General features: G+C 39.9%; 1 protein-coding gene across 1 annotated transcript; it reads right to left on the minus strand.

Annotated features, from left to right (window-relative positions):
* Positions 1-717: 717 nt before the first annotated feature.
* Positions 718-10,659, minus strand: LOC6575701 (vesicular glutamate transporter 1). The gene is made up of 8 exons (XM_002001671.4): positions 10,517-10,659; positions 9,406-9,733; positions 4,503-4,833; positions 3,582-3,818; positions 2,583-3,233; positions 1,744-1,929; positions 1,457-1,675; positions 718-1,357 (listed from the first exon to the last, which is right to left on the minus strand). The coding sequence occupies exons 2-8, from the start codon at positions 9,453-9,455 to the stop codon at positions 1,130-1,132; spliced, it is 1,902 nt and encodes a 633-aa protein (XP_002001707.1). The 5' UTR covers positions 9,456-9,733; positions 10,517-10,659; the 3' UTR covers positions 718-1,129.
* Positions 10,660-11,343: the final 684 nt, after the last annotated feature.

Genomic DNA, 11,343 nt, shown 5'->3' on the forward strand with positions numbered 1-11,343 from the left:
ATTTAAAATATTTACAAGTAAAATTTTGGAAAAAAAAAAACAAAAATAGAGTTAAAGCTTGAAGGCCAGCAGGAGTTTTTGCTTATATATATTCTTTATATATATATGAAGAAAATCGTTGGATGAAGATTGAAGATTGAAGAGCATATTATGAAGACCAATTCTGAGGTTATTGGCGCCTACTGCTAGCTAATGCTTATGGGCCTATGCTAATTCATATGAGTTTAGTACCTATATCATGCCATTGCTCGATTCGTGCCATAAACCAAAAGCATATATATGTATGTAAAATGTCATATAATTTATAATTATGAGTTAAATGTAGTAGAAGTATACTGTCATTTTTTTTTTTTTTTTTGTTTATCATTCGTGCCGAACATCAACAATTGCTTAGTTTTAGTTGGATAAGTTTATGATTAAAATTTACTAATGCTTAGATATTGACGACCTTCAGAGTCGCGCCTTTATCCATATACATTGAATATCATTAACGGTAATAAAACTTGCAGTTTTTATTTATAATTGATTAACTGCTAACAACAATTAATTCGCTATTATTATATAATATATTTATATATAGTGTCTATATAGTTAGTTTGAAATTATTTATAATAATATTTCGTAACGATTTGAGACGTGCTGCGTGTGCCTGGATTATGTCGGTTTTAATGATATACACAAATGTCGATTATCATAATAGTTTCTATTTGTCTTCATATATGTATGTATATTTGTTTCTCATTCTGCTGTAGCTTGTAAATAGAGTTCTGCGCAAGCGACGCTTAAAAGTAGGCTATAGATTTTGTGCTTTGCTCTTGGGGGGCCAAGTTTAACGTAATCCTTTGTGTCCTGTATACGCGTACAATATGTAGTTGCTCTGTTAGGTACATAGTTTCATTGTGTTAGTGTGACGTGTGTGTATGTGTGAGTGTGAGACTTCTGTTCTATATAGAAATTCGTTAGACTCGGCCTGAAGTTCATTATCGTTTTCAGTTTCAGATATATATTTATATGTGTGTGTGTGTCGGTTTTATATCTTATATACAAATCAACCCCATCAGGAACAAACAATAAACGGACTATAACTAAAAGCTAATTGTATATCAGTTGATCTGCCATTTGTTATCGCTTACTGCTGCTGTTGGTAGGCCTGCTGCTCGTAGGGATTCGTCGAGGGCATCGCCTGTCCTTGCGTGTAGTCCGTGTAGCCGTATCCTTCGCTCGGCTGGGCGGGCTCCTCGGCAATGGGCGCGCTCGCTGCCAATGCAAACGGATTGTTGGCCACGTGCCCGGTGGCGCCGTAGCTAATGGCATTCGATTGCTGCATTTGGCTCTGCTCCGTGTACTCCGGTGCGCCCTGCAGAGTGGAGAGCGAGAGAGAGAGAGAGAGGGAGAGGGAGGAAGAGAGAGAGAGAAGGATATTAAGTCTGCCTAATGCATAGCGTGCTTGGCTTACAAATGACGTCTCCTTCATGTAGTTGCCCATCATACCCGCCTGGCTGGGATCGTCGCCGTGGGTAATGGCGCCCGCCGGCGGTGCCCACACCTTTTGCTCCTCAGGCGGCGGCTCGGCCCAAGGCTGCAGCTCGCCGGAGGCAAAAATGCCATAGAAAGTGCAGCCAATCAAGTGAACACAGGCGGCCAGGGTAAACACAGTGGTCCAGCAGCCAGTCGGCTATAGTTCAAATATAGATAAAGTGTGCTCAAATCGTACAGCTCTATCAATCAACTCAATCCACTCACATTCCTCTGAATGAGGCCATCCAGCGCATAGGGCACGATTATGCCAGCCAAGGTGCCAATGCCATTCGACAAGCCCATCAATATACTCGCATACCGAGGCGCTATGTCCAAATGGTTCACATTATAGCCGGAGATGGCAAAGCCGCTGAACGCCACGCCACAGGTCAAAGCAAACATGGCGCCAGTCTAAGAAAATGTTGCATGAATATAAATAACAATATATATACTTAATTTATCCATATAATTTGGAAAGTATAAATATTTAAAAAAAATAAAATATATAAATAATAAATATGTCAATATTTTTTACTATTAAAATAAAAAAAACAAAAGTAAGAGGAATAATTTATAAATAAAAGCATGTAAGAGCACTGTTAGCTACTGCTAGTTTACATGTTAATTAACAGTACGTCTATCTACCGTACTGTTAAATATCATATTTCACCATATAGCTCTTTTTTGTGCGCACAGAAACGAGCTGTTGGGTTAAAAATGTATTTTAACAGTGACTTAACATAGTACTGGTAATGGCTTTGCTAGGATGGAGATCAGGAGATATAGAAAAAATATAATTTTGAATAAGAAATGTATTCCGATTATAAGGATACTCTGAGACGGAAACAAAACATTTTCTCTTTTTAAATATTTAATTATTATTCTTAAATTAGAAAAATTTATAAAAATAAAAATTGAAAAAATTATTTATTAATATCATGTATAAAATATAATAATAAATAACCATAAATTTACATATATATTTTAATAAGGGTAAACAAAAATTCTTTAAAAATCGAATTATATCATATAAATAATTAAATAGAGTTCCCAAAAGGACTTACTGCCGTCTGGGAGTGCGCCACGAAGAGGAAGAAGAGACCCTCCATGCCGAAGCCGCCGCAGTTGAAGAGCTTACGCACGTTCGTGGTGGAGAGGATGCCGTTCTTGCGCAGATGATCCGCGAGCATGCCGCCGAAGGGCACAATCGTGGTCATGATCAAGTGGGGCAGTGAGCCGACAAAGCCCGCCTCCTCGACCTTGAAGCCGAACTTGTGCTTGAGGAAGGAGGACTGGAAGAGCACCAGCAGATAGAAGTTCCAGGAGCGACAGAAGTTGGCCACAATGATGGCATAGACGGGCATCGAGCGCATCATCTCGCGCCACGGAGTCGTCTTGAAGGACGGCATCGTCGGATGCGCCGACTCGCCCAGCGACTTCTCAATGTACTTCAGCTCCGGTATGCTAATCGCAGGATGTTTGCGCGGGTTCTCGAAGCACAGCCAGATCCAGAACAAATACCAGATGATGCCGAAGGTGCCGTACGCATAGAAGGGTGCCTGATAGCCCACCGCATCCGCCAGCAGCCCGGACAGGGGCAGACCCACAACGACGCCCGCGTAGGAGCCGGAGAAGGCCAATGTGGCTAGGCGAGAGCGCTCCATAGGCGGCGCCCAGAAACGCCAAATGCCATGACAAGCCGGATATGTTACGCCCTGAGTGGGAGGGAGAAATAGAGTTAGAGAGTGAGGGGGAAAGAAAGAAAAAATGATTGCCAAACAGACACAAAAGAAATCGCATTAAAATAAATGCTTTTGTTATTTTGCCTTCTGTGTGTGCCCCAAATCCGGAACATGTTTTCATTTCACATATTTGCTTTATCATATAGCAACCCCCCCAACGCACACACACACATACAATAAAGCAACCCCCCAGCTCTGGCTACCCCTCTACACTTTTACATGCGTAATCCTTAGCTTTGATCTGCTCAAAAACGAATTCGATTTGGTTTTTGGTATATTTGATATGTGCTACATGATAGATATATGTTCTCCGTGACTCACCTCGAAGAGTCCTTGCAGCACACGCACGCCTATCACCACATGGCCGTGCATCAGTGTCATGGCAAACGGCACAATCAAATGCAGCGAGGCGGAGCTGACAATCGAGAGACCGAAAATCTTGTTCGCTGGAAACTTGGATGCAATGAAGCCGCCGGGTATTTGTGTTATTAGATAGCCCCAGAAGAAGGATGAGTCCACGTGGCTTTCCACTGCCACCGTCCAGTTCATAAAGACGGTCTGTGAGTGAGAGAGAGAACGAGAGAGCGACAGCAAGTGAGTGAGAGAGTAAAAGTCGCAATCATTAAAATTTTGTGCCGCGGGCTTTTATTAACGAGCGCCAAACGGATGCTCTATGTGTGCCTGTGTGCCTCTTGTGTGGGCGTGGCTTTGTGTGTGACTTTTGAGTGATGTGAACAAACACACACACACACGCACATAGACTCCCATACTCGCACACACACTCTAATTGACAGCAGCTTTGCCATCAAATGAGGCAAATTGAATTGAATTCCCATGCTCGAATTCCGTTCATGTTTTTAAAGACTTTATGAGAACATTAGAGAGCACATTTATATGAGAAATTTAATATGTATAAGCTGTCTTAATTTTTTGAGTATTCGTTAATAATAAGTTTTTGTTAATTTTAAAAATGTTTTAATTTAATAAAATTAATATTTTCTTGAAGTTTGACATAAGACTTATTTTGCTAGATTTTTCAGTGTAGCTGGGTGTAGAAATGATTTCATTCACTCAGCGACCCATATAAATCAAAAGTACTCTAAAAAATAAAAAACAAATATTTCTATGAAAATTTCTAAATTATTATTATTATTTTTTTATTTTTTTATATAGCCAAGTCCATAACAACTCATATCGAATTTTCAGTTAATTTTTACTGCAGTTTTCTATCCCTCGACCTACCCCGTTATGCTCTCCTTTGAGCTTCGCCGCTGACATGTTGCAGCGCATGCCGAAGGCAATCATGAAGCCCACGCAGGCCATCGTAGCGATTGTGTACCGTGCCGGCATGCAGGGGCATTCCGCCTTGCAGTACTTGTCGATCTTGCGCAGAGGTGGGCGCTCGATCTCCTCGAAGGAGGCGGGCGAGTCGGGTCGATCGTCGTCGTCGTCGTAGGCGTGACCGCCGCCAGGTCCACGCCCCTCGCGTTCGCCGCCCTCCATCTCCTCGTAGCCACCGTGACCTCCATGATAGCTCTGCGATATCTCGAACTTCTCCATATTCGGCTTCAGGCTGCAAGAAAGGTGAAGGGAAATAAAGGTGAGAGGTCACATAACTCATGACAATTAGTTGACAATGTCGAGCAACAGGTGAGAGCGAGTGGGAGAGGGAGAGGGAGAGTCTGGCATTTGGCTCAGGGGAGGCGTAAAAACACAAATATTTTCAGCTTGTTAGGGCAAGAAATTTGACTGCCTCTTGTCTTGCCCTGAGGGACCTTGTTTGCCTTCCGTGGGGGGTGATTCATTCAATTGAAACTGAATTCAATTCCATTAAGTGCTGCGACCGAGAAAACTGATTTTCCCAGCCAGGTAAACCGCTCTCGATTCAGATTTCGATATCAGATTGTGGCTTAAAGCTAGCATTTAGCGCTGACAAAGGCTGATTGATGACAGACTGTGGACATTTGGCTTAATGCATAGGCGAGGGTAGCTCGAGCATTAACCCAGCCTAAGTGACACATCAACATTGATAACCTCATCACTGGTGGCATTAGCAACTCTCTCCCTCTCCCTCTCTCTGTCTCTCTCTCTCTCTCTCTCTCCCTCTCTGTCTCTTTCTCAGACTCTTTGGCATTCCGTCTCATAAATTTGCAGACAAACGCCGTGGCCCACCTCCTTCGATACAGAATAAAAATCCACTACTGTGCCAACTTCAATATCTCTTTTTTCCCCGTCCGCGTCGCCGTTTGTCACATAACTCAAATGTCTGACGCCAAAGCTACCCTCGTCTGGTCACGCAGCTTCCTTCTAGTCCGCGTAGTCCTCGCAGTCTTTGCCTCGTGCCTGCTGCCTTGTGCCTTGTGCCTTGCGCCTTGACCGAGTTTAATGCCGGCTTGTCTGTCGCCAATTTTATACCCGCTATTTATGGATCCCCACACACACACACACACACATGCACTCACATGCACACTCACATTTATATAACTTTGTTTAGAGTAGCTGGAACTTGTTCACATTGTTTGAGGAGGAGCGCAATGAGATAGCCCTAACTATATAAGCATATATAATGCGTGTAGCTTGGATTGATTATGATTTGTAGTCAATAGAAGTTATCGCTCTATATATACTATTTCAGCTTCTAGACTGATTGCTTGATTGACAAAGTTGCTCAATCAAAGTTGCTCAGTCTTCTGATTGAGGGACTAACTTAATTGAACGAATTTATTGTATACAGAACATCATTAGCTTTCTTATAAAGATAGCTGATTGATTGACTACCTGATTGATCAATCCAATAATGTATGTTCATTGACTGTGTCATTTTAAACGTATATTATCTATTTGGATAAATAACTTGATTGACAGACTGGTTGATTTGCCTATATACAGATTGTTTGATTGATTGATTGACTAAAGGAATATAAAACTGATAAGCTGACTGTTTGATTGACAGACAATGTTTAGCTCATAGAAAAATTAATGATTGCTTAACAGTTTGACTCATTTGGCTAATCATTGACTGTCTGCTTGAATGATTGACTGATTATTTCATAATGTGACTGACATTGATTAATAAATAGATTGCTTAGTCGACAAATTGAATGAGTGACTGGTTGACAGACTGACTGACTGATTTGCTCAACCAAAGTCAATTAACTAATTTTCTAGCTACATAACTAGCTGACTGACTTCATTAACTGATTGATAGATTTTCATGATTGACTGATTAAACTGAACTAATAAAATTTGAGCATAGAAAACTAAATTTTTAATTGTAAAACTATAAGAAATATCTCTAGTCATTTTATACCGAACTGCTTGATTGACGGAGCTGATAAAAGATGAAGAAAACTATGAAACTAATATATTCTAACATAACTTATATCACTTTATGCCCAAAGCTTCTAGTCATACATCATCGCACTATTGGCAAGCGTATCTCGAATTCGTGCCAAGTGAAGTTCACTTTCCTCGACTGTCTAGAGTTTCTCTTGCTTTTTTGCTTTGTTGATAAACTATTGCTCAAGTTTCTCTTATTTTCTTTTCTTTTTTTTGCTGGCACTTATTTGGCGGGTTTTGATTGTCAGTAAAAATGTTGGAGACTTTTTGGCGCCGCTTAGATTATGGCTAACTGGCGCCGCTGTCTTGGCAGCCACGAAGGCGGAGTTGGAGTCGGCTGAAGGTTGTTGTGGCCTGGCTTTAACTTGGGCCACAATGGACGCGCCCATTAGTCGAGCATTGGGGCAAAATGTTTGACTTGGCTTGTCAGAGACACGACTCGGCGACTCCAGCTGGGAGGCAGCTCGACAATTCTAATTTCGCTGAGGACACAATGCTCGACTTGTCCTTGAAGCTGTACGCATTTCAATTTCTTCTCGCGCGCGCCTTTCGAGTGCCACTCGACATCAGGCACAGATCCTGGCAACCGTTTTCAATGAGCTCGTCGAAATCAATTTCATTTGCGTGCAGCCTTTTGAATTTCAAGGAGACCAGGCTGCCTGACTGCCTGACTGCCTGTTGGTATGCAACACTTTTTTCTCCCTTTCGCTCGATGCTTCACACACATTCCTTAATGAAAACGAGCTATCACCTATTGTTCCAATTTCTAATTTACACTGCGCGCGTCTCCCCGCTCGAAAAAGTCCTTGAGCAAATCAGTTGTTCACTCGTAATCGAGTCCTGCTGTTGCCAGGAGCGTGCCCATAAAAATTGCATACCACACATTCACTTTCACACACACACTCCCACTCACACTCACACTCACATTCGTATTCACTATTAGTGCTCTGAGTCAATATGCTCATGACTCTTTATACTGTTTATACTCGTTTAGGCTGTGAGAGGGGCATATTGTCTCTATGAATAATCCTTTATTCGGTTTAGATATCAAGTTTACCAAATCTTTTGACGCCATTGAAACTAGAAGCTTGTTGTTTTAAACATAGCTGAATATATCCATAAATCAAGAGAACTTGCCAAAATCGGAAAACGATCTACCTAAAATAGAAAAACGATATCATATACACTATTCAATTCCTCAGCTTAATAATGTAGAAACTCTCTCAGTTTAAGAAATCTGACAGCTAAATGAACCAGAAATGAGAAATCTAATCGGTAACAGCTGTATAAGAACTATCGATTTATATGCTCTATAGTAAACAAGTAAATGGGGGTAAGATAGCCTATGCCATCATAACCTATCCCATCCCATTCTTTGCTATTCCATCATACACAGCTTTAAAGCGTATACCTGTGGAGCTAAGAGCTTCATGTCGAGTAAAAGAATGTTATAGCTTATATCCTTTACAGTGAGACTCAGAATTTTATATAGTTCTGCACTGAGGCATGGCGAAACTTTATTATTTTATGCAAAATGTTTGTGTATTTTTCACAAGCTTGGTGTTGAGCTTCTCCGATCAACCTGCATTGATAGGGCCCCTCTCCTCTCTGTGAATCAATCGACATGATATTATTATTTTACCTATATAGACATATCAATCTTACAGAGTATTTAAGTCATAAAGAATAATCAAGCTTTGGAATTCACAGTTGAACCTCTAAATATAGATCTTCATATAAATGTACAACGATTTCAATTCGTGCTACTGAACCGTAAACAAGTATTATACAGTCAGTTATGCCCTAGAGTAATGCCCTTGCCGAGTGTATTGTTTACCATGAGCCATCAGTGCCACGCAGGGGCAGCTGTTTGCTTCGCTTCCGCTGGAAGCACGTGCCACGGCTGGCAACGTGCACGAAATTCCTGAGCCAACGGTGAACGTCTCGGCATGCCGTTGCCTTTCATAACTGGCGGCCAGACAGATTGACTGATTGACTCACGGACTAGCTGGCTGATTGACTGACTGACTGACTGACTGACTACAGACCGTAGTTGGCTGCAGCTTCTTGTGGCCTCTTTAATGACTTGTTAAGCATGCCAATAATTTTTACAACTTTGCGACGCGCCACAGCGCGAGACGACGACACGTGCCCAACTTTCGCGACGCTGGCTAAGTCCCGCCCTCACCGCCTATCTAAGTACTTCCCACAGCATCCTTTTTGCATGGTCAAGTTCAGCCAACCACGCGTCACGCTCTCGTCTCGTTGCTGATCAACGTTGCGTTAAATTAAATTTTTTTCCTATTTTTCATTCAGTTTTTTTTTTTTTTTTGGCCATTGCCATTTGATTGCAATCATATTTCAGTCTCGGCATATTGCACACTCATCATTTGCGACACTAGCCTAGAGAAAGTTGGAATTTAGCAAAGCATGTAAAGCTGCATATATAGGTTTTACAAGAGTTTCTTTCCTGTTGTCATTGATTCTAGGAGAAAAGTTACTAGACCGGATCGCGGTTTAAAATATATTAAGGAAACATTATATATGTGTATTTCTTCTCCTAACCTTTATGTTATATGTTGCTCATCCATTCATTTCTGCCGAGATAAAATTACCCAAAAGAGAGAAGAGCTCTAATCCAAAATATTATATAAAAAAAGCCAACTGATCTATTCTATTGGAATTCCCATAAAAACTCTAATTTGTCTCTTAATTATTATTTTGCTTTTCTTATAACAACCCCATTTGCGTTGCGCAGTGTAGTTCTATTCATGATATTTTCATTTCGTTCTGCTGGTCCACTCACCCGCTGAAAACGCCCGTCGCCTTCTCCTTAAACGCCGTCAAGCCCTTCATGATGCGACTTTTTGTTTTTGTTCACTGGCTTTAGTTATTGTTGTTGTTGTTGTTGTTCTTGTTGTTATCGTTTGTGCGCATAAATATTTTGTTGCCTACTTCACGGCGGCTTGGCTTTTAGCTACTCTCTGGGCGTGTCGAATCGCAGCGGGGCTAATTTTATAACTCAATTTTGGTTGGCTCGTTCGCTCCGACGGGGTTCCAAATTTGTTGCTGCTGCTGCTGTTATTCGTCGTTGTTGTTGTTGAAAAGGTGTTGATGTTGCATTTTCACATTGCCTGCCAAAAGAGAAGAATTGAGAGTTAAACAGTATTCGTTATTATTGTCTGCCTCGTGTTTTGCTGCTGATAAGCAAAGCCTGAAGAGCTCAAAGTCTCATAATTTGCCACATTTGTCGTTCATTCATTTGTGGCTGCAAATGTTTCTTAAGCGGCTTATGACCATAAATTTCGCCTGCCATTTGATAGTCGAGTTGAATTTTTGCGGGTCTTGCAATTGGTTTCTGGGGTAGGTTAAATAGCAATGAAGGTGACATAGGAAAAATGTTTGACAGAAAAATTTGAATTGAAAACTTAAATTGGTTTTAAAATGTTTTTTTTTTTTCTATTAGATTGGGAAAATAATAATAATTGGTATATAGACATATCTCTTCTATTAAAGTTTTTGTATACTTTGACCCTAGCTAAAACAAAATTCATTATTAATTTTCAGAATTTTCTTAAAGTCATTATAAATGATAAATAAATAATAAATTTGTATTGTATTTAAGTGTAAATTTACATATAACGACAGCCGAGTAAAGAGCTGAGCATTTTAAAGGTTTAATTTAAATTTGTCCTAAAGTTCATTTTAAATAAACTTTGATGTGCTCTAAAATGAAGCAAAATTAGCAAAAGTCGTAACCGAAAATATAATATATCGCATTCCAATCTCTTCATAAATGTTTCCTATTCCTATTCATACCATCAGTCTAGATACGAGAACAAAAGAAATCAATAACTATCAATGACTATTCAGTCGTCCCCCTATAACACTTGACCTTTAGGCCTTCCGTCACTTACATTGCTCACGAGTATTGCGTAATCCATTTCTCGGCTCGATTATGTAAGCGCCTCACGTAATCCCAATGCCAGTTCTCGTATTAATATTATTTTCGTTTAAATGTGTTTTTATATATATTAAATTTTAAAATTATACAACAAAATTTATAATATTTTAAAATAAATTTTATTTATATTTTAATAACTTTTTTTTTTTTTGGTTATGATATCACAAATAAGGTACACAGATTATAGATATATATTTATTATTTTGTAGCTCAAATCGTTTACAACATAACACGTTACGCTGTAAGAAACGAGGAAGAAGAGAGTCGAAGTGTTATATAGATTTTAGGGTTATGTAAGTGATTTTAGATTAGTTTTATGGAGAGTTCAAAGTTAAAAAAAAATCGGTTTAGTTTAGATTTAGACACAAAAGATTTCGTTTATACACTTTATTTTATTTTTTATTAATTTAGTGGATTTCTAGTTAATAAGTTTTATTAAGATTTTCAATTATAAAATATAGAGTTTTTCAGATTACTTTATATTTTATGAAAGTTTCATACGATTTCTAAGCAACACACGCCCATTAAATGATGGAGGAAAGTGGAACGGAAAAAAATTTAAGTTAAACTTAATTAAATTAAAAAATAAAGCTAAGCTAATGCTAGACGCGACAACATTCAGACAGAGTTGAAGTCGAGCCCGGCGGCTGGCTCGACTACGACTACGACGACGACGACGAGACTCGATTTTTGTAGACGATCCGCGTTCAACTCTGTCTGAAGACTGTGCGGCAGCTCGGCTGAGCAGGCGAGCTGGCGAGGATCAGACAATGAGCGTAG

This window comes from Drosophila mojavensis, unplaced genomic scaffold (genome assembly GCF_018153725.1).
Source record: "Drosophila mojavensis isolate 15081-1352.22 unplaced genomic scaffold, ASM1815372v1 contig_36, whole genome shotgun sequence".
In the NCBI taxonomy this organism is placed as follows: Eukaryota; Metazoa; Arthropoda; class Insecta; order Diptera; family Drosophilidae; genus Drosophila; species Drosophila mojavensis.